The 22,689-nt window shown below is 51.3% G+C and overlaps 2 protein-coding genes across 15 annotated transcripts in view; one reads left to right on the top strand and one right to left on the bottom strand.

The window, feature by feature from the left end:
• LOC122378856 (prolow-density lipoprotein receptor-related protein 1-like) overlaps positions 1-21,106 on the top strand; it is a 143,406-nt gene extending 122,300 nt beyond the window's left edge. Inside the window, exons 72-82 of the mRNA XM_043360445.1 lie at positions 13,376-13,602; positions 14,562-14,678; positions 15,778-15,919; positions 16,196-16,351; positions 16,744-16,848; positions 17,278-17,409; positions 18,046-18,166; positions 18,579-18,824; positions 19,129-19,302; positions 19,646-19,787; positions 20,177-21,106. Coding sequence (XP_043216380.1) covers positions 13,376-13,602; positions 14,562-14,678; positions 15,778-15,919; positions 16,196-16,351; positions 16,744-16,848; positions 17,278-17,409; positions 18,046-18,166; positions 18,579-18,824; positions 19,129-19,302; positions 19,646-19,787; positions 20,177-20,341 — 1,727 coding nt within the window. The 3' untranslated portion in view covers positions 20,342-21,106. The remainder of the gene's footprint in view (positions 1-13,375; positions 13,603-14,561; positions 14,679-15,777; positions 15,920-16,195; positions 16,352-16,743; positions 16,849-17,277; positions 17,410-18,045; positions 18,167-18,578; positions 18,825-19,128; positions 19,303-19,645; positions 19,788-20,176) is intronic.
• Positions 21,107-21,274: 168 nt separating this feature from the next.
• The window catches only part of LOC122378857 (band 3 anion exchange protein-like), a 178,218-nt gene continuing 176,803 nt past the window's right edge, over positions 21,275-22,689 (bottom strand). For all 14 annotated transcript variants that reach the window (XM_043360454.1, XM_043360452.1, XM_043360455.1 and 11 more), the window contains one exon: positions 21,275-22,543. In XM_043360454.1, coding sequence (XP_043216389.1) covers positions 22,382-22,543 — 162 coding nt within the window. In that variant the 3' untranslated portion in view covers positions 21,275-22,381. The remainder of the gene's footprint in view (positions 22,544-22,689) is intronic.

A 22,689-nucleotide genomic window follows, 5' to 3' on the forward strand; every position in this document is an offset into this window, starting at 1 on the left:
ATGTCTGACACATTTTTCTGTATCTCTAAAGCTGTAGGCCTGACAGCTCTTCCCGCGAAACCTTTTTTTTTTTGGTCGAAAATGGCAAAAATGACGTCACTCTGACGTCATTAGCGGCCAACCTATCATAGCCTTTGGAAAAAATTTTTGGTCACCATGTGCGCTAGCTGCTCCCGGGAGGGTACTGAAAGTTTGGTGACGATCGGCGCAGCGGTTCTCGAGATATATCGAAAAAACTAAAGGGGGGGGGCAAAAAAATGCCCCCCCCCCACCGCCTGGAAGGTTAAGGCTCTGTCGTTTTATACTTTCCCGCATCACGGATAATTTTGACCCAGAATCGCTTCTGTAATAGTAACGACTAACGAGGTCGAGCTGAGTGACCTCGCATTGAAAAAAAACATACCTAACCGATAACCTTGGAAATAACGGTTATTGTTTGGATTAGCATCTAACAACACCGTCAGCTCTTCCCAAGTTGTGGAGCTAAAGGAGAAACGCGAAGTTTCCCCTGCCCAGGGCTGGCTTAGTAGTCACGAGTAATATGAAAACGAAGCTTCACGCTTCGTAGACAATTGCCAGGGCTAGGCCTTTTCGAACATTTTTAGCAGTACCTATCCTGGAAGGTTGTGTGCACCCTCTTAGTAAAATTTTCCTGCTCTGGGAGGAAGGCAGACTGCTCGGCTGGTTAGACACAACGCGCCCGCGCTCGGTGAGCGTCACCCGATCTGAACGTTAAAAATGTGACACTCAGTGCGCGCCCGTACGCGAGAGGGTGCGGACGTGCGCGTGGCCGCTCCCGTCTGACAACGTGCCGTGCGGCGGAGCACCAGTCCTGGCATACCAGTTCAGTGCTTAGTGCTTTGTGCTACGGTGCTAGCTGTGAGGACTGCGGAGATAAGTGGCCAGGGGAAGACATATTTTGTTTAAAGGTATGTGGAGCGCACAATCCATGTGAGAGAGTGTGTGGGACGGCATGATGCAAAAATAGTTCAAAAGCGGTGGAAGAAGTGGGTAAACTGATATTGACAAAGGGACTGAAATGACTGGTAAGCGGAACGTATCGGGAACAGTCGGAGGGCCAAAAGGAAAAGGAAAACCGGCTGAAACCGAAGACTCGAGTTCACACATCATGAAAGCCTTCACTCGGTCCAGCGGCCGCGGGACCGGTGCTCCGGAGAAGCGCCCTCGGACGGCGCCGTCCCCTGGGAGTGATGTCACCCCGGTTTCACCGCCCGACCCCGACATCGGTCGACCGGCTCAGGGGCGGACCGAGGCTAGCCAGTTCGGGGAGCAGATCCGCTCCATCGTTGTGGAGGAGCTTGCCAGTTTCCGGCAGCAGCTGCAGCGGGACTTCACAAGCCTGGAGAAGTCCCTTATGGAATCCATCACTGCCGTTGCCGGGCGCCTCAAGGACCTGGAAAAATACACCGAGGAGCAGGATGAAGAAATCCGGAGTCTAAAGGAGCGCCTGCGCATAGCAGAGGATAAGGTTCAGACATGGATGAGATAATAATGGATTGGTGTCTTCGCAGTTTTTGGCGACATTGAGCTCAGGCCTGCCATCTAGTGGGAGAATTATCGTAAGTTAGGAGCAAGCCGAGTGAACGCCGCTGATTAGCATTGTGACACACGGGAGTGTGGTGTAGTAGCAAGCTTGATGTGCAATTTTTCAAAAGGTTGTGTCTTAATATGTCAGCAAAAGCGTAGAAATTAATAAATTTATGTGCAGGGTCAGTAATATTGTAAGCGGTTCCCTGTTATTTCTTCTTTAAATCGTGAAACAGGGAGTTATTGGAGACTTCGCCAGCACGTGTCGTTTTCGCTATTTTTCACATGAGTCTTTACTTGGCCTAAATTAAACAAATTGTTCGATCAAAGAACAAAACGAACTTAAGTACTAATCTATAAGTCTAAAGAAAAAGTTAAATGGAATTGCTAAAGTCATTGTCGCTCAATGTCATTCAAGACGCTCTATGAAAAGGACCCAACCAGTGCTGCGTAGTCGATGAAATTTCAGTGACTGGCTCCAACTCCGATTCCGGTATCCAAATATCGACTCCGACTCCTCCGGGCAGAACTGTCGATTCACACAGACTCCGACTCTGACTCCGACTCTGCAGCCCTGGTAAGTCTGTGGAGTCGATGACTTTTCGGTGACGTTCGACTCATACTCCGACTACAGCTTTTAAAAATCAACCGACTCCGAGTCGGAACAGAACCGCTGGCTCTGACTACAACTCCGCAGCCCTGGCCCAAGATAGCCGCCTAAAACAACTTTGATGTGTGATCTTCTTCGTACATTGTTCATGTTATTTTAAACAAGGAGTGGAAAAAGAAGACGAAGCCTTCACTTAAACAAGGATCTCCTGTTGCGGATCAATCAGCTGCTGGAACGGAAAGGCATAAACACCACGCATCTCATTTCATCGTTTTCCTAACGACTCTGCACCAATGTAAGCACTGATCAATGCAGTGCGAGCATCGATGTGAGTGACATTTGTGTACCAAGTTTGAGTGTTATCCGCCCAGCCGTTTTTGAGATATGGAAGAGGCACCCCGCACGTGCGCACGTGCAGTAGCACCCCCATGGTGACACATGGAAATACATTGGCCACTGCATAGGCGTCGCCAGAGATTTTCGGTTGGGGGGGCAAACTCAAATTTTGTGGTAAATCTTGCCTTTCTCCAGCCGATACTCACTCGTTTTACATACCTATCATTCGACGCACAATGGTGCGAGGAATGCGATGGTGACAAATATTTCCTTCTAGCTATACCTAGTCCTATTACCTCACATGTATTTTTTACAGAAAAAAATCAAATTTTGAGGAAAAAAAATTTGGACAAAAAAAAACAGCCGGTAGAATTATTGCACAGTTGCTGCGATTGCCGACCCACTCAAGATACGTGCAGACTGTGCAGACGCTCGTCGCTCATGATCATCACCCAGAAAAAATTAAAAACGCTCCATTTAGGTTAGCTAGGTTGGGCATTCGGGGAAGACTGAATGTCGGAAGTGTGAATCGGAAGTAGTTCATCTGTCCTCCAGTGAGGGGAAGTGTTTTGTTCACACTCTCCCGTTTTTCGTCTGTAGAGAAACGCTGCAAACGCGAACAAAACACGTTTACTGGAACCAAAAATTTCACACGGCATAGCGGCAAGGGACCCCGTAGAGGGGCTTGGGAGATCCAGGCCATTTTAGGCCACTCATGGTCAGTGTGAGCTCCCAGAAGCCTGCTTAGGATCCGGGAGATCGGCGTGGGTCACCCCAAACATTTACGTGTACACGTATGTGGGGTTTTAGAGCTTTCCGATCCCAAAGTGGGGCCTTCAGAAGCTAGTGTGGGCGGCGGGCGCTCAGAGACCAGGTCCAGGGCGGCGGCGGAACGGGGAGGGCACCGGGGCACCGTGCCCCCTTTGATTTGGGCATTTTAACATTAGCCCTATGGTTGTCGCATGGAAAGAATGGGACCAAAAGTCGGCAGTGCCCCCCTTAATTGAAGGTGTTCCGCCGCTACTGGCCCAGGGTGCAAGCCTGGAGCCCTCAGATAACAGTGTGAACCCTCGGGGTCTGTGTCGAATCCCTAAGGACCCTACTTAGGGACATAAGAAACGTGTCTTGGGACCCTCAGTGGCACACGTGAGTCGCGACACCTCAGATGCCGGCTTGAGGTCAGCAAAATCTGTCTCCTCAAAAGCTCGACTGAGCTATCAGAGGCCAGTTAATGTTCTCAGAAATTTTGGAAGGCATCCTGAAAGATTTGTGTGACCCTTCAGAGGTCTACGCATGATAAAGTCCTCAAAGATCCCTATATGGGCCCTCAGAAAATATTGGCACTAAGATTCCTTTACTACTCAGGTTGGTTCACTAGGGAAATAAAGGCGCCGTGGTGAAGTCATCAGAGGAAATCCTTCACGTTCAAATGAAGGGGTCATTTGAATTGCTGATTTTGGCTCAATATAGTCCTTTTTTTAGTTTCAGCCCCATTTGTCGTAATGAGGCGAACTCATTGTTACATTGGTACAGCTTTTGATGACAAATAATCCTTGTTTTTTTCTCCAGCTCGCTCGAAAGACGATGAAATTTACATGCATGCCTATGGGTGAAGGGAGATTCTACCGCCGTGGTGACGTCACGCTAAAGGGATTCTGGAGCTCGTGAACGGGGGCTGATTGGCACCAGTCAGATCAGAGGCTATTAGAGGCTGGGTTGGACCCTCTGAAGGCTTCTTAGAGCTCATTGGAGCTCCTTAAGAGCCTGCGTGAAAGGCAAGCTCATAAGACCTGCCGCATGGTATTTGAACCTGTCACAGTCATTTGACCTGAGTTGAGAAAGGCCCCGAACCATGGCCTCGAAGATTTCCTGACACGATTTGAACGAAAATTTTTATTTAGCACTTTAAAACTTAAGAAAACCGGCTATAAAATGTAATAAAGAACCAACTAGGAAGGTGGAATGAATCACAGCATTGACATTTCCGAGTCTGGAGTCGGAGTCATAAAGATTTTGGCGACTCTGACGTCTCTGACTCCGACTCTGGCTTGAACTGCACAGTCCAATCGGGTCCGCGACCTCGCAGACATTCTCAGAAAGGTATGTACCCCCATTTTTTCTCGACTCCAAAATCTCATCGGATCTGTATCGATCTCAGGGGTTGCCCGGTCCGAGGTTGGGGGGGCAAGCTGCCCCGCTTGCCCCCCCGTGGCGACGCTAATGGGCCACTGAGTGCCTAACTATTGACGAAGTTTTACTGTAATGGGCCCAACCATTGCGGAGTTACTTTATGTGGAACAATTTCGACACCCCTAAGTTGGCACGTGGCACGTGCCGTAACATTAACTAAGATGAAGAAAATCGGGCGAAATTCGGAGAAGAAGGAATAAGCCTACCAAATATGTATGACATATTGTCAAACTGCTGTACCATTGTGAGTAAATGACCGTACATATAAAAGGTCGTACAAGCCGATGGGACTGGGCGTTTCAATACACACCGTCTTACGCATTTTATTTTCGTTATTACCTAAAGGCTGCTTGACGTTTTGGCTTTCAAGCATTTAAGACATTTTTTGTCGTCTCAGGTCCAGTAAGATTACCTCCAACTCGTGGGAATATGCACTTTAAGCCAAATAACACACCACACCCACGTGTGTCATAATGCTGAGAGATGGCGTTCACTCAGCTTGCTCCTAACTTACGACAATTCTCTCGCTAGATGGCAGGCCGGATCCCAATGTCGCGGATCCCAATGTTAATTTCCACGAGACACCAATCCAGTGTTATATCATCCATGGTTCAGACGAATGAGGATCTGCTGGAGGAGGCGGACAGTCGAGCGCGGCTGCCGACGCTAATCCTCTCCGGATCGGCGGTGCCGCCACGCACGGAGGATGAAGAGGGTCGAGAAGACACCTACAAGACAGCGCTATCCGTGGTGAGACGTGCGCTGCCGAACTTCAACATCGAAAAGGCGGATATTGCGAACTGCTATCGTGTTGGTAAAACACGCCGACTGGTATGTACCTTTGTAAGATTTGGGGAGGGATCAGTGCGCGACGGTCTCTATCAGGCTCGTTTTCAGCTTATGAATGAACGTGACAATGACAAAAAACTTTACATTAATGAGTCTCTCACACCTAAGAGGCTTTCGTACCTGAATGCTCTCCTCTTGGCAAAAAAGGAGAAGAAAATTCATTCAGCTTTCACCAGGAACGGAACTGTTTTCTTCCGAGAGCGACAGCATGGTGCGATTGTCCGTGTCACTGATCCGCAGGTGATCGCACGCTTCCTGTGAGATCTCGTGTGACGGATTAGGCGTGCCGATGGTCACCTGTCCCTGGCGCCGCCCCTGGCCCGCCCCGCTGCGGGTCGGCTGGTCGGCGTTGTGTGTGTGTGTGGGGGGGGGGGGGGGAGGAGGGCTGTCTGCCGCGTTTACGGCCTGACCTGATGGCGGGCGCTGCGGCGCCGGCCCTCCCGGCCGAGCCGGGGCGGGGGCGGGGGTGGCGGGGGAGGGGGTGGATGGAAGTTCGTAGGCTACAACGATTGTGTTTAAATAATCGATATGTGCGTTTCCGTTTATTCCAGCAAGGATAATCGTAAAATGTGTTATTTTGTTGCGGCTATCATGCCGTTCCATTATACGTGGTTGCAAGGCTGTACTGTATGATCTGTACAGAATGGGCCCCAGTTTGTTTGTACTTATGCCCTGCGCGCATCGCGAATGTGTTGTTGCTATGGGTGATCAACGATTGTTCTACTCCGATGAGATATTTTGGACACAGCTTGATGACGGCACTTATAGCAGGTTTGCGTGGCGTGACACCAACGTTTGAATATGCCCTGCTGAACGTAGACGGTGTGGTCAGAGCAGTTACTCATTGGGAAGTAATAGAACGTAAAGTTCCATCGAGACCAACTAGGATTTCGTTGTGGCTAGGATAAAAATAATATCGTTAAACGTAAACGGGCTAAGGGCCCATGAGGGGACAGTCCCAAAACGAAGAAAATTTTTCACTTGGCTAAAACGGCAAAATGCGGACATATGTTTCCTACAAGAAACACATTCCGAAATGAGTGACGAAAGCATATGGCTTCACGAATGGGGAGCGAAGGGATATTTTGCAAGTGGAAACAGCAGGAGTAGAGGAGTGGCAGTGTTATTTAAACCACGATCGCAAATCATAGTAGATGATATTCGCAAAGATAAGGACGGAAGATTTATAGTGATTAAGGTTGTAATCGGAGGGGTACATGTTACTTTAGCCAACATGTATGGACCAAATAGAGATAGGACAGACGCATTTGAAGGTCTCCTCGATAGCTGTGAAGAGTTGGCTACTGAAACGTTTATTATAGGAGGTGATTTTAATTTTAGTTTCACAACAGACCTGGATCGAGTAAGCACGAGCGCCCAAACTAGAACTCCAAACAATGACCGGTGTAGGCGACTTTTCAAACAATATATGTTGGATAGAGACCTTGTAGATGTCTGGAGAATGCAACACCCTGATAAGTTACAGTTTACTTTTCAACGTAATCAAAGTAAATCACGTATAGACTTTTTTGTAGTTAGCAAAAATATTTTGATGACAGACAATGACCCATCGTCAGATATTGTAGATGGGTACTTATCAGATCATAATATGTGTGTTTTCACAGTAGGGCTCACTTGCACAGTTATAGGTAAATCGTTTTGGAAATTCAATAATCAGCTGTTACAAGACGAGACCTTTGTGAACGAAGCAAAACAGCAGATAGAGAAAATAGTAAAAGAGAACGAAAGCCCGGATACCTCCCAGATTATCCTCTTGCAAACGGTACTTTGCGTCCTCAGAGGTTGGATCATTCAGTACGCTTCTTTGAAAAAGAAGAGGACAGAGAAACGATTGAAAGACATTGAAAGCAAGCTGAACATGCTGCAGGAAATAAATAGCGCGAGCGAATTGCGAACACAGTTAATAGAGGAAAGAGATGGTTTGATCTCAGAAGAAACAAAGAAAAATATGTTCAATTGTAGGGTAAGATGGAGACAATACGCAGAGAGAGGGACCAAATATTTTCATGGGCTGGTTAAGAGACACAATTCATTGAATAGCATCAAATGTCTAGAACTGAAAATCTCTAATCCAGGAAATAAGTCTAGTGACATTAAAGCAATGCTGGAAGAAAGTGCGCTATTTTTTGAACAGCTTTATTCGGAAAATAGAACCATTTCTAGAAAGGTAGATGAAACAAATCTTGGGAGTTTGTTAAAAGATGCGCCACTTCTGGATGATGAACAAAGGCAGACTTGTGAAGGGCAATTCACTGAGATTGAAGTGACAAAAGCATTGTTTGCCATGAAAACATCTACAAGCCCTGGTCCGGATGGTTTTACAGTGCCATTTTATCAAACGTTTTGGGGAGAGTTGAAAGGCATCGTTCTTGGAGCAGTGTCAGAGTTCTTTGATAAAGGGGAGATACCGGCAAGAATTAAAGAGAGTGTTACAATACTTATTCCCAAAAAGGGAAAGGATTCTTCTCTGCTCGAGTCTCTGCGACCTATCAGCTTGTTAAATGTTCTTTTCAAAATATTGACAAAAACACTTGCCAACAGAATTGAGTTAGTAATTAAATCCCTGATTAATGAGGATCAAACAGGGTTTTTGAAAGGCCGTCATATAAGTGAGAACATAAGACTCATTTTAGACATTATAAAAAGTTCAGCAGAGTTGAACAAGCCAGGCCTACTTCTTTTCTGCGATTGGAAAAAAGCCTATGATTCTATTAACTGGCGTTACATGAAAGGTATCGTGAAAGAATTTGGATTCGGTCCAACAGTTCAGAAGTGGTTAGATATTATTTACGATGAAACTGGTTGATGCCCGGTACAAGCGCGTGTTCATGTAAACGGCCACCTGTCCAGGGAATATACCATAAATGTCGGGTTGAGACAGGGCTGTCCGCTTAGTTGCTACTTGTTTTTGTTGGCAATCGAACCATTATCTCATCTTATTAGGACAAGTCAGAACATCAAGGGGGTTTCCTTTGGAGATACAGAAGTCAAAATCAGTTCATATGCAGATGACACCACGTTAGTGTTAGATGGGTCAGATGAATCGTTAAATGCGAGCATTCAGTGCATTCAAAGCTTTGGAACGATAACTGGTCTCAAGTTGAATAATGAAAAAACGCACGCTATGTGGATTGGAGCGTACAGACACCGTGAAGACAAGATAGGCAAAGAATTTGGAATATCGTGGGAAAAGGCGCCTGTTGAATATCTGGGTGTAAAGATAGGTACAGAAAGTGACAGCTTAGAACAATTGAACTACCCCGATATAATACGTAAATTAGAAGCAAGACTTTCACCGTGGTTTGGCCGTGGACTAACGCCGTTCGGTAAAATATACCTACTGAAATCAGAAGCATTGTCGCAACTAATTCACTTGATGTCGGTTCTGGCAAAACCCAGACCAGAGCTGATAAAAAAAATAGAAACCATCATGTTTCAATTTATATGGAATAAAAAGAGAGACAGGATAAAACGATCGATAATGAAAAACAAGTATGATTGTGGTGGGCTAAACGTACCAGACGTATCTCTGCAGGCAGACAGTCTTAAAATTCCATGGATCAAAAGGTTACTGAATCATGATCACAAAAGTAAATGGAAAGAGGTAATGAGACACAAGTTGTTCATTAACCATCATTTGTCAGTTGCTCACTGTATGGAAACATCATCTAGCATGAAGAAACATCTCAATAGCGACTTTTGGTCGGAATGTTATGATGCCTGGAAGGTGATTGAGAAAGATAAATGCTCAATTGTGACAGGAAGTGATATTTTAGGAATAAGTTTGTGGCATAATCATATGCTTCGATTGGAAACAAAAGAACACGTTAACAAAAAGGCCCTCATAAAAATCGGCATCGCAAAGATAGAAGATTTGTATTGCGTTTCAGAACGATCACTGATGAGCGGCATTGCACTACAGAGAAAGTACAACTTCGGATCATTTTTGACATGGGAAACTTTGCTAAGCGTAATACCGAGACAATGGAAGGAAATACTTAGGAGAGACAAACCATTGAGAAGTGTTCAGCCAGAGCAATTTAGTGTGTTAGAAGAGAAATGTCGTACTTCGAAATGGAGCTATGATATTCTTGTGACTCAGACACAGGAAGCATTGCCTGATAAAGCACAACGGAAATGGGAAAGACAGCTCGGACAGATGTCTAAATCATCCTGGAAAGACGTTTATGGTCTAGTGCACAGAATGACGGATGACTTTAAGCTAAGGTGGCTTCAATTTCGCATTATCCATCGAATACTTCCAACAAATAGACTATTAAGGCTGTATGGGGTAAAGGAATATGATGCGTGTGTGCATTGTAAATCACAGGGAGAGACTTTGGCTCACATTTTTTGGGACTGTCCCCGAGCAAAAACATTTTGGTTGTGCCTCAGAGATAGGCTAGGATTAATAGGATATTTCACTTTGAAAAGCATAATAACAGGGCTGTGGCATAGACAAACCGACAGCATCGATGTCGAGGCTATTCAAACGTGTATTATGCATGGAAAGCTATTTATATGGCAATGTAGGAACCTGGGCGCGGAACCAAGTTTAAACAGATTTAAGGTATACCTGAAAAAATATTTCAGCGTAGAGAAATATATAGCAGCGAAAACAGGGAGAGAACTTGTTGTCCAGCAAATATGGCTGCCGATCATCGATGTACTTTAATGCTTTGTGGTGCTGTGTAAAGCCCGATGTGCCAAGAGGAGGCATGGAGAAGAAAGTTGCTTATGTGGCGATGCATATGTTTGTTTGTTTGGTTGCAGTGTGTGTGTGTTCATGTGTTGAGCAGAGTATGATTGTACTTTTTGTGAATATAAAAAACCTCACCTGAAAAAAAAAATGTGACACTGGCGGATACGCTGACCACAGAAGCGCCGACCGTTCTGTTTGTGCTCCCTGAGGAGCCCACCTTTCCGGTTAGTACCGCTGACGAGAGGTGTCCGATCCTGCTAGGTCAGCAATGTCGGTCGTATCTGTCGACACTACTGCTGCTAGGTGGGGCTAGTCTGCTGTGGTAGCAGTCCAACACAGCCCCAGAGCGGGGATGGTCTACTGCGGCGGCAGTCCAAATCAGACCTCTTTAGAGTAGGGCTGTTCTGCTGCCATTGCATCAGTCCAAATCAGACTTTCACTGAGCGGGGTGCTTGTCTGCTACGACAGCAGTTCAAATCAGGCACCAGAGCGGGGCTGGTGTGTCACGGCAGTGGTCCAAATCAGAGACCACACAGGTCATCACGGGAGGTGGGATAGCCTCCTAGCTGCTGCGGCGCTTATTGAACTCTATCTGGCCCTGCCACCTCCGGATGACGCAAATGCTGATCTTCATCGGTCTGCCAGTCCGGTCGGAGGAGATAGAAGCCAATGACACTCATGGCATTGGCTGGCTACATCCTGAGCATAATCAATGATCATATGACCTCTTCGAAAGTGTAAACGGATCATCTACGTATATCATCACACGGACGACGGATGCCGGATGACGGAAAATTCCCCGGACCCTCTGTCGCCCGGTGTGCTCCCAATGAGACAGGTTGGCACGCCGGTGGCTGTTGGTGACGGCGGCGATAGTCAGGTCAGCTGTCCCCTGCTGTCAGGTCAGCGGGGGACAGCGGACGCGCCCGGCCCAGTCTCTAACTGCGCCGCCGTCGGCCGGCCGCCGTCGCCGTTGGCTCAGCGCCACGATACACACACCTGTGAATGCTGTCATGGCGACGGAGACGGAGCGGGAACGGGGATGGAGGTAGAGACGGAGACGTAGAATGGGAAAGAGATGAAGACTGAGACGTAAACTAGAACAGAGACGGAGACTGGGACGGAGACAGACTGATACGTAGCTAAACGGGTCGGAAACAGACAGAGAGAAAGACAGACGGACTCAGACTCATAGACGGAGACAGAGACGGATATGGGGACAGGGTTTGGACTGAAGCCGAAAGGTGGTGACGAAGACGTAAGAAGATACTTGCTGCAGACCTCTCGGTTCTAGGTCTTACTCCATGCGAGGGGCGGGAGGGGGAGCTTAGGTCAGCTACCGGCCGCTGCGGGGGTGGTCTGTGCCTCTGTGGAGCTGACACAAATGACAAGTCAGACATCCCGCCGCTGGTGTCTGGTCTGTGGCTTTTGCCGCTATGGAGCGGTGGGATTGCCATGGCGATGAGAAGCGATGGCGAGACTAGAGTGCAGATAGAGGGTAGAAATGAGTATTTGTCGGCGAGCTGTACCGCAGGGAGCGTGCGACTGAAGGAACATGGACATGCGTTCAGCTGTGATAAATATTATCGGTCTCACGATCCTTACGGACTCCCAGACTGACATACGGACGAACCGGTGCCGGGACCAGAGGTGAAGTGTGAACCCAGACCGAAGGTCAGACTAGTACCTGAAACTGGCTATGAATGCTGTACCGGTCGGCGATCACGCCATTTAGTGCTAGGTATTTATAATCATGTGCCAGACGAACTCCCGATGTGTCACTGCAGCTAGACTGTCAGTTCTGCTGTGTCAGATAGTTGTGCGATCGGTGTCCGGCGCCAGCTCGATTCTGCGAGCTCTGTCGGACTTCGTGTCGGATTCAGACACGATAGCTGGGTGAGGAACGTCGGACTAGCACACCAATACGTGTAGTGACCGGCACCGGCATTTTTCGGCAGTCAGTTTCATGGCTGAGGATAGTCTGTTCAAGTTGCTAACACGCGGCCCGAAAATGCCAAATGCATGGCATCGGTAGCCGATGTTGCATGTCGGAACCACTGCAATTTTCGGAATCGGTGACTATCTAGAACAAAAAATGGCTACTGCAAGCCAGCGGCGAGGACCGAAATCCGGTTGGCCATGTCGGGTTCTTTGTTCTGGCCTGCATCATATCATCATGGCACACAGCCCCAACATATCATTGTTTCATATTGAGGGCTGCTGCCAGTTGCTGCCCCTTTAAAAAGAAATCTGGCATCGATTGCATGAATGCTTAGTGGCATTATGTAAGTCACAACTTTGGAGTCCAGGTGAGATCTTTTCAATGGCTTTTCTGCTCAGCATTGCTGCACGGTAGTGGTCTGAAACCCGCGCTGGTCGGGTCGGTAGGTGCACATTGCTACCATTACAGGTGCCGAGGCTGGTGGTCCCTCACTGGAACTGGGGACAGGCTCTGGTCGGCCGACTGCGGCTAAAATCAATGGTGCCGGGCGTGGCCGACTGCGCTAACGGAACGACCGCACGCCAGCCAACCTGTAGACGTAGAGGCACCTGTCCGTAGTGTCCATCCGCTCCGGGCGGTGCTGAACCTCCGCTCCGGGTCACGGGGGACGACAGGCCATTTATGGAACCCGACAATGAGCCTGGTGGTCGGTGGTGAGGCGGATGACCACGCCCACTGCAATATGGCAGGACGGCCACGCCCTCTGTATAACGGCAGGATGACTCACCCACGCATACTGAAATATTGAGGACGAGCACGCCCATACACGGCGTATGGTGCGCACCAACTACTAAGGCTGTGCTCAACAGCACCTCACCGGTCACTTGCTCCCCACCTTGGGCTGCCTGTCGTATCCAGAAGTTATGAAGCACAGTGGTGTCGGAGATCGCCAGCTCTCCGATCTCTTCCCTTCGCTGTCACATCAAATACGCGGCCTATTTCCGCACTTTCTATCTCTCTGTCTCCGTAGTGATAGACCCCTTCTCTCTGACCGCTGTGATGTTTCCTGAGCCCCCCTCCCCCCCACCCCACTGACCCTCTGGCCCCCTCTGACCTCTCCTCTCTCACTGCAGTAATTGGCAGACTCTGACCCCCTCTCCCCCCTCTCTGTCTCCAGTGAGCTCGCCGTGCGTGGCCGGCTCGTGCGGCCCCAACGAGCTGTGTGTTGCCGCCTCCAACAAGCGCCGTGTCTGCGTCTGTGTGGACGGCACAGAGCGGGTACAGGGCGGAGACGGTCGAGGTGGCGCCGGACAGTGCGTGGCAGTGGCCCGTCAGCCCGTGCTGCCGTGTAACCTGCAGTGTGGAGAGCACGGATACTGCCAGCACGGCCCGCGCGGTCCTCAGGTTAGTCCGGACGGGGAGAGGGAGGGGAGGGATTTCGGCCCTCCCTACCCTTAGGCCAGGGTGGATAGGGAGGGAAGGGGAGACTGGATTCTGGTCCGCGGGACATATACATAGAATATGATAAATGTAGGTTTTTCCGTATGCTTTGTAAGCATAAGAATGACCTGTGAATTTGCTGCTTTTAATTTTGACGATGCTTTGTAAAATAGCAACGTTTCTATTGACGATTGGTAAGGTTCAATAACAACAGTTTAAGTTCTGATTACTTTCAATAGTTTTTCGCATTTTTGTCCCTTTATTTCGTGCTCATGTAACGTTCATCTTTTGTGGCTTCTTGGCATGTGTATTTCTTATGTGTCCCTTATGTCAAGGCTCTGTAAATATCGTCTGAGGAGATGTCCAACAGTTGTGGGACGTTTCCGCTGAACTGTGCTCTAACAGGCGCGACAGGAGATAATTGAGTCCTCTGGGCGCCACGGGTAACTTCGGTGTTGGCAACAATTGGTAACCGGTGTGGCACGCTCCACGCTTTGGAGACGGGCTGGCGTTAATGGCGATGCAGACTATTAACGAAACAGATAATTCTTTCACAACAAAATGTACAGTTTCGGATAGGGTGAGGCCCTGTGTCGTATAGATTTGTCAATGATTCACTTTCAGGAAGCTGCTCTGAGTACTTGAACTGTGAGTCGTATTTGAGTTGCGGTGAGTGGTGTGAGCTGCTGTTGATGTTGAAGTTTTGTGTGAGGTGCTGTGAGTGTTGAGTGAGGTGCTGTGAGTGTTGTGAGTCGTGTGTCAGTCACTGTGAGTGTTATGAATCTTGTGTGGACTGCGTGTGGGTGTTGTGAGCTGCTGTGAGTTATGTGAGCTGCCGTGAGCCGCTGTGAGCCGCGTACAAGTGTTGTGAGCTGCTGTGAGTTATGTGAGCCGCGTGTGAGCGCCGCGCGCCCGGTCCGCAGTGCATCTGCACCAGCCCGCTGTTCACGGGCGCCCAGTGTGAGCGGGATCGCTGTGCCGGCTACTGCGCCAACAAGGGCCACTGCTACCAGAACCTGCTCGAGGCCTCCCAGCTGGCGGTGAGCGCGCCGCCGGGCCGGGACGACACTCCCCGACCGGGCAGAGACACTGCAGGAGAGACCCGCACCGATAGGACAGAGACACCACCGGGCCGACCCTCTCAGACGTGACTGAGACACTGTTGTGAAACAGCGGACTGTAGACGGAACTGAGACAACCCAGGAGAGACACTCCCGACAGACTGAGACGCACTGCTGGAGACAGCGGACTAAAGACGGGACAGAGACACCTTCTGAACTGATACAGTGCAGGAGACGTCCTCTCCGACGAGACCTAGACTGCCGTGATACAGTGGACGGGCAATCGACAGAGACTTGGCGGAAACCCCCACCGAGACAGTCAGACGCAAGGTTCCCGACAGACTACAGCGATTCTGGACAGAAGTGCTCGAAAGTATCGAGAGAGATATGAAGGCATAGGACTCGTAGAGACCTTATTCTGAATAGAGATTGAGATAAAGAGATCCCGAACTGACACCTTTTCACCTACAGAGGTACCCCACCGGCCCCCATCCCGCCTCCACGCTATGGACTGAGGCTTTAGACGAGGACAATGGAGCGACTCAAAGGGATTGAAGACAGTGTGTATGACGGTGCCCTGGGATTTTAAAGTCTGGATTTGACAATGGACTCTCACGAAACCAAATCGCTAGAGGTTTTTAACTTTGAGTTGGTGTGTTGGAATTTGAACGTGTGTTGCTATTTTCGATCCGTCTCAAACAGTCTAAACAGACAATACATCATTAACTCTTTAACCTTGAAGCGTAAGCGCATGCGACAAAATTTTACTTACTCTTGGACGGGCTTACACGCTCGAATAATTGCCCAATCATATTCCGCTAATAATCTAATAAACTAATAAAACAATAATAATAATACATAAAAATAAACACGTAACTGCTCGCTTAGCAATTTCACTTAAACATTTCGTAACCCATACTATTCTCACATTGGCTGACAGCTTTGCAATTCATCTCTTTCTACCCCCACTGTCACTTGTTCACTGACCGTTGCCCCGGTGTACGCCATTGTCTCTATGACCGCGCCGCGTCACCGCTCGTCTCCTCTGCGCCACTGACACCGCCGCCTATGTCCACAGTGTAACTGCCTGGTGGGCTGGACGGGTGACCGGTGTGAGACGCCCGTCAGTCCCTGCGCAGACGGACTGACCTGTCTCAATGGTGGCACGTGCAGCCGGCCGGCCGGCCGAGACACCTGCCTCTGTCCGCACGGCTTCACCGGTGAGAGTGGGAGCGATGAGATTGGGAGGAAGGGAGGGAGGCTGAATAAGAGAGTATAGATAAATGGGCGTAAGTAAAGAGTACAGAAAAAAGTTACCATTTATATCCTGTAACCCTTCGTATGCTCATGTGGATAGAGACCATTAAATTGTGATTGCCCTTGTCAGTCCATCTGCCACTGGGTGGCTTTCTGCCGTGTGTCAGATAGTACATATTAACTTTTGTCGTCCTCTGACACAGTGCGCGTCGTGTCTGACACTCTCTGTCGTGTGCCAGGTCGACTGTGCGAGCAGTGTGAGGACCACGAGTGTCACGGGAACAGTACGTGCCACCGTGACCCGACCACGGCCGTGGCTGAGTGTCAGTGTGCGCCGGGACTGAGCGGGCCCTACTGTGAGACCGGCGACTGCAGTGCGCAGCCCTGCGCTCACGGTGAGAACTGAATCGGGGCACACAGTGAGAACGTTACCGCACAGGCAGTGAGAACAGAGCATTACGTAAGAATAGATCCGTACTCACGGTAAGAACAGCTTCCTACTCGCGGTTAGAACAGCTTTGCACTCTTGGTATGAACACGGTGAGAACAGCTCTAAACTCACTGATATAAATTTTACACAGCTGACATTTGACAATTGTAGTTGCTCGATGTGCTGCCCCTCTCCTCGACAGGCACCAGAAAATCTTTTCACTCATGGCTGTCCGGAATGCTCCATTATTTGCTAACTTTAGAACGTCGCATGTGAATACTCCCTTTCTACAGCTCTGTATTGATCACACAGGTCCTGCCCCGGCTGACACCACTGTCTCATCCCCTTCCCTCACAGGGAAGTGTGTTATGGTGGACGGCACGCCGACATGCACCTACGACGGAGACTCGGCGGGGGCTGCCTGCCACTCGGAGCAGCTCGGCGACTACTGTTTGCACGGAGGTGAGGGTTGGCTGGAGGAGAGAGAGGGACTGACCAGCTGAGGTTTCGGAAGGGGTGGGACGGTCCTGCTGGGGCCGCGGGGGTGGGACTGACCCGCTAGGCCTTGGAGGGGAGGAGGGGACAGACCTTCTAGGGTCGCCGAGGGGAAGGCTCTCTGGTCCTAGGAGGATGACAGGCCAACTTGGGCCGCCTATAGAGAGGAACAGACGCACCCAGCTGCGGGGAGGGGAACATAATAACTGAGTGTGTGGGAGGCAGACTCGGTTGACCGATGCGCCGGCGGTCCAATGCGGCTACCGCTCTCAAACGTTTCTAGAGGGGTACGTGCATTCATTGTTGTGTCAGACTGTGTGACTTTATCTGTTAGCCTGTGACATTGCCTCAACTTTACCCCATGCGTTTCCCGTGACCGCCTCTCCGTCCCCCCAGGTACCTGTCAGACCACGGCGGCCGGTCCTCAGTGCAGCTGCAGCGCGCGCTTCGGCGGCAAACGGTGTGCTATCGACCTGTGCACCTGCTCTCCGGGCTGTGCGAGCGACGACTGCATCAGCTGCCCGCCAGGTGGGTGACATTGACAACAGACACCGATACTATGTCACTGACACACCGACAGTAACTCACTGAGATCGTTGGGTGCCAGGTAGATCACTAAGGCCGTTTTAGGAGGGTGACCCGCACAAGTATCGGGGGCTGGGGCCTGGGGTCGTATAGATAGACACCTGTGCTTTAATTGTAACATGATAGCATGACTGGCTCAGTGGAATAAGATGGCTCTCAAATACTTGTCAGTCCAAACGGCCATAGCCGGGGAACTTTCATGGAACAAATACCCGACTGGCGTGTCGCATTGTCCATGTTTCTAAATTCGACTTACCGTCGCTCACTCCTTTCCTCCAGCTGTACTCCGGCTTTATCAGGTCATATGCCTTGCATGCCACTAATTGCAGCTACTTAATAAAGCCCAGTTTCTAGCAGTCACTTGTCCCACCCACCAGTGCTGACTTATCCCTCCCCTGTTACCCACCAGGTTCCCCCGGTCTGGAGCGTCTTTGACAGTGTTCCCTCCTCTCCTGTTCTACCCCAGGTACCTCCCGTCAGAGAGTCTATGTGACAGTGTTCCCTCCCCTGTTCTACCCACCAGGTACCTCGCGGCCAGAGCGTCTATATGACAGTGTCCCTCCCCCCGTTCTACCCCAGGTACCTCGCGGCCAGAGCGTCTCTGTGACAGTGTGCTGCCGCCACTTACCTGTTCAGATGGCAGTCTGCTCTGTCTGAACGGCGGAACGTGCGAGGATACGGACCGACACTCCGTCTGCAGGTACGGGAAGAGGGGGGCGAGATGGATGGAAGGAGGGAAATAGAGGGAAAGAGGCAAGGTATTGGTCGACTCTGCAGCTGATGAGGGGATAGGGAGCCATGATGGGTTTGGGAGACGGACCAAACTTCGGGCTGTCGATGAGGCTGGGAGGGATTTAGAGCGAAGGTAGAGGAGGAGCGGGTTGCCAAAGACCGATACAACCGAGGTCATACAGTACGTCAAGACCCATATCTAATTTTGCCCCACCCAACTTTCCTTCATCTGTGGCTCTCAGTGGTTGGTCTGGTATCGAGCAGACGACTCCCCTCTTCCCCCGCTATGTGTTTCATAGTGTGCCTTGCTGATCTTCACTCCCCGTCAGGTATCTCCAGTCTCCACGTTGCGCCCTGCTGACCTCTCCCCTCCCCACCAGGTGTCCGTCCGGCTACTCTGGCGCGCACTGCGAGGTCAGCCCTGACTCGGCCGGCGGCTGCCGCACCGGTCTCTGTCTCCACGGAGCCACCTGTGAGGTCACGCCGGCCGGCGCCGTCTGCCACTGCCTCACCGGCTGGGGAGGAGACCGCTGCGAGCGGCCCAAGTCCTGCAAACACTACTGCTTCAACGGCGGCACCTGCCAGCTGGCGCCCAGCGCCGGAGAGGGCAAGATGCCCACCTGCTAGTGAGTATCGGATCCGCCGGACGGGTGAACGGGGCGGGGTCTGAGGCCTACCTATACTTTACAGGCGATTGGGGACTGTGGAGAGGTACTCCATGTTTACTGATGTTTGACTTTGTCGTTCGGTACATGTCAGTCCTGCAGTTTAAGAATGTTAGGAGGAATATTCTGACACTACAATCGGTACATGTCAGCCCTGTAGTTTAAGAATGTTAGAGGGAATATTCTGACACTAAACTGAAGCGTTGCTTTATGTCTCATTCTCCGGTTCACATCGCCTCTGTCTCACACCTCCCCCCCCCCGCAGCTGCCCTGCCGGGTACGTCGGACTGCGCTGCGCCACCCGCGCGCCCGGCTGGCGGGCCGGCGCCGCGGACGACCATTCGAGCGGCTCTGTGGTCACTGGTGCCGCCGTGGCCGTCGCTCTGGTGCTGCTCATACTGGCCATCACGGCCGCAGTGGTGTGGAGAAAACGACACGGGTGAGATAAATGGGCTGGAGGACGGGACAGGGACTGGGTCGGGTGATAGAACACTGTGGGGACGGGGATCGAGCAAGATGATGGGATGGAGGTCGGGTACTGGGTGGGTGGACTGGATACAGGAACTGGAAAAGTGAACGAGGCATGTGACCGCGGGGACGGCAATTGGGTGGGGGTTGGGAAGGGAGCGGATAGGGTGCCGGCTACTGAGCAGGACAACGGACAGTGGAAGGGGACCAGATGTAAGGACAGGACAGGGTACTGAGACTTGTGGGTAGGTTTTGTAAGGCCAGTTGTCTGACTGCAGTCCAAAGACCTGACCATACTCTCCCGTTCTCCGCAGTAAACCGTTCACCCACACACGGATGCGCAGCGATAAACTAGAGGTGGACAACCCGATGTACCTGCGGGACCTGGAGGCCCGCGAGGCGGCCGAAGACGCCGACGAGGAGGTCGAGGACGCCGTCTTCAGTCTCGAAGAGAAGGTGAGGGGAGGGTCCGATGAATGTCTCTGTGGGTCGTGCATGTTCTTGACGGCTGAGTCGGTCCCACGTTTGGGTAGTTATATGTTTGTGGGGGAGGGAAAGGGAGAATGACAGGTTTGTGTGGGGTTGTAATCAATGGATAAAGGAGATTTTAGTGGAGGTAATGAATTACAAGGGCCGTTGTACTTTTAGGGAAGAGTGAGTTGAATGGCGGAAAATATGGAGCTTTTTTGGATGACTTTGCCCGGTTTATTCGGAGGAGCCCAGTGTCATATTCAATGTGTAAATATTTTGACATGAATCTGACGGTAGTGCTCCATCCACGTGTTCTGCGTACTTTTGGGCTTTTCCCTCTACTCGTAAAATGACGTCCCCTCGTCTCCTCGCAGCCGACCAACTTCTCGAACCCGGTGTACGAGTCGACGTACCCGGAGCGGGACGGCGCGGCGGCCAGCTCCGAGAAGACGAACCTGCTGCCGCCGGAGAACGGCCGGCCCTCGCTCACGTTCTCCGGCGCAGCGCCCACCGATCCGCTGCACGACACCGACGCGTAGCGACGCCGCGCGGCAGACCGGTGAACTAATAGTGCTGGTGAGTGGCCATAGATGTCGCGGTCGGCGCGGCGGGTCCTGCTGTGTCGCGGGCATTATTGTGTGACGACAAAGCTCGCGTGCCATATACGTGAGTGAGGGAGAGATTTAGGAATCATGATTCATCATTGCAGCTATCAGCTGGAAGTGAGAGGAATCCGCCGGGCGTGGTGAGACATGTCTGCGTCTGTCCCGTCCGAATCTGGACAGAGTGGGGAGGGAGAGAGGGAGCCCGTCCGGGGTCGGGAGCTGGCCGGCCGTCCCAGATCTCAGAGGTGGCCGGTGGCCGCACTTAGGCCCTTCGCCGACTTCATTTAATACTCGAGCGGTGTCGTCACTGTCTTCCGTGTCCGCTGCGCCATTTTTGTACAGGGCATCGAGACTGCGCCGACGGCGGCGCCGCGCGGCGGAGAATCTTGCAGTTGAGCTGTCGCCGCCGCCGACAGGTGGCACTAGTGTCTGCCGGCGATTGCTCCAGTCATTTTGTATCATTGTGACGGCTCAGTGTTGCTGAAGTGCCCGTTTTCAGGGCTATCGAGTGCCAAATGTCTGGTCGAATCTCGCTGTTTGCTGCGAGACTGGGCAGAAGCAGTGTTTGCCATGCTGGCCGGAGCGTGAGGCCGGTGCGACTGGTCGGCTGTTGTCATTTTGTGTACGTATCGCGTGCTGCTCACTCCTGTTGTACCTCCATGTATGAATGTATCTTGTCCAATACAACATGTGTTCCTAGCTGCTGTCTGTGGCTCCTCAGGGTCTGTGCGAAAGGCCTGGAAGTGGCAGGGATTCGTGGATGGTAGAATTTGTAAGGAAATGGTGGTGGCAGTGAGCAATGGCTAAACCGGTCTGATTTCAGACATCTCAATCCCCAACTTCTTCAACTCCACACATCAACAGAGCTGTTTTTCGTAATAAATTGTATTTACCACCGTCGAAGCCATTTTGTTTCGTGGCAGCGGCTCTCACTCTCGCTCTCTTCTTCTTTCTCTCCCTCTCTCTTTCTCTTCTTATCATTACTCATAATCGTCTCTCTGTTTCGCTCTGGCAGCGGAACATTTCTCATTCAATTCGGATTAGTCAACAGACGGCGGTAGACAACACATCTCAATCAGGCAATGGCCAATATCAACATGGAATTATTTCACCCGTACACCACACACGATTCTCCACCAGGACGCCACACAGACACACAAACACAGCGCGGTAGCGCTCCTGCTGCGGAGCTCTCGCTGCCTCTGAACGCCGGTACAAAACTCACGCGCGCTCCACATTCGCGTCTCAAAGCGTCATCCGATCCCACTGGTCAGCGCACCGACCTGGACAAACATCTCGACGCACACGGGACGGCCCCCACTCTGCAACACGCCTGTCCTCTCTCCTCTGCCGCTGGGGAGTGGCAACTCGGACAGCCTCTGTCGGCTTGGTCAGCCCTGTGAGGGCCACAGCCGGCCCGCCATCACAGCACAGTCAGAAGGCCTGTGAGAGTCCCCTGCGCCACTCCGCGGAGACACAGACGCCCCGCGGAGGCCGCACAGGGGACCCGGCGCGAGCGCCGCCCATAAAATACCGCCTCCGGTGACAAAATATCATTTATGAATAGTTTGTGTATATGCGCGCATGTATATGTGGTATGTACGCCCCCAATGGCTGTTCGGACAGGCACCACTCGGCCGGTACGGACACTCGCTCGCGACAAACCGCGAACTCGGCCGCTATGGGCGGCTCGCCATTCGGGCACACACCCTATCAAACTGACTCCTCCAAACACACGCACATACACACATAAAGACTTTGTCCCGGCCTTGCTGACCACATAATGATGACGCCACATCCATCCGGGCACACAACAGTACAGCTGTATGACGTCATCCACTAGCTACTCATGACGTCACAGTGGGTACACGGCCGCCCGCGGTGGCAGCTGGCTCGGCTGGACTGAGGTGGGCCCGGGGCGCGGTCGGCTGTTGAGCGGGCGCGGCGGGCGCGCCGGTGTCGCCGTCTCGCACCTCACACCTTGGCCTGTGGGCTGAGCGCGCTCTGCACCCGCAGCAGCTGCAGGCTGCTGTTGTTGTAGAAGCTGGGCGCCGAGGTGGCGGCAGGCACCGTGTGCGCCTCCTCGTAGAAGTCGGCGTCCGTGTCGTCAGCCATCTCACCGCCGTCACCGTCCAGCTGTCGGAGGGTCAGCACGAGGTCAGCAGAGGTCAGCAGGACTCATCAGGGGTCAGCAGGGGTCATCACAGGTCATCGTGGTTCAACACAGGTCAGCATGAGTCAGTGTAGGTCAGTAAAGAAGACCAGTAGAGGGTAACAGCTTC

The sequence above is a fragment of the Amphibalanus amphitrite genome, unplaced genomic scaffold, assembly GCF_019059575.1.
Source record: "Amphibalanus amphitrite isolate SeventyFive unplaced genomic scaffold, NRLGWU_Aamphi_draft 000066F_arrow, whole genome shotgun sequence".
Lineage (NCBI taxonomy): Eukaryota > Metazoa > Arthropoda > Thecostraca > Balanomorpha > Balanidae > Amphibalanus > Amphibalanus amphitrite.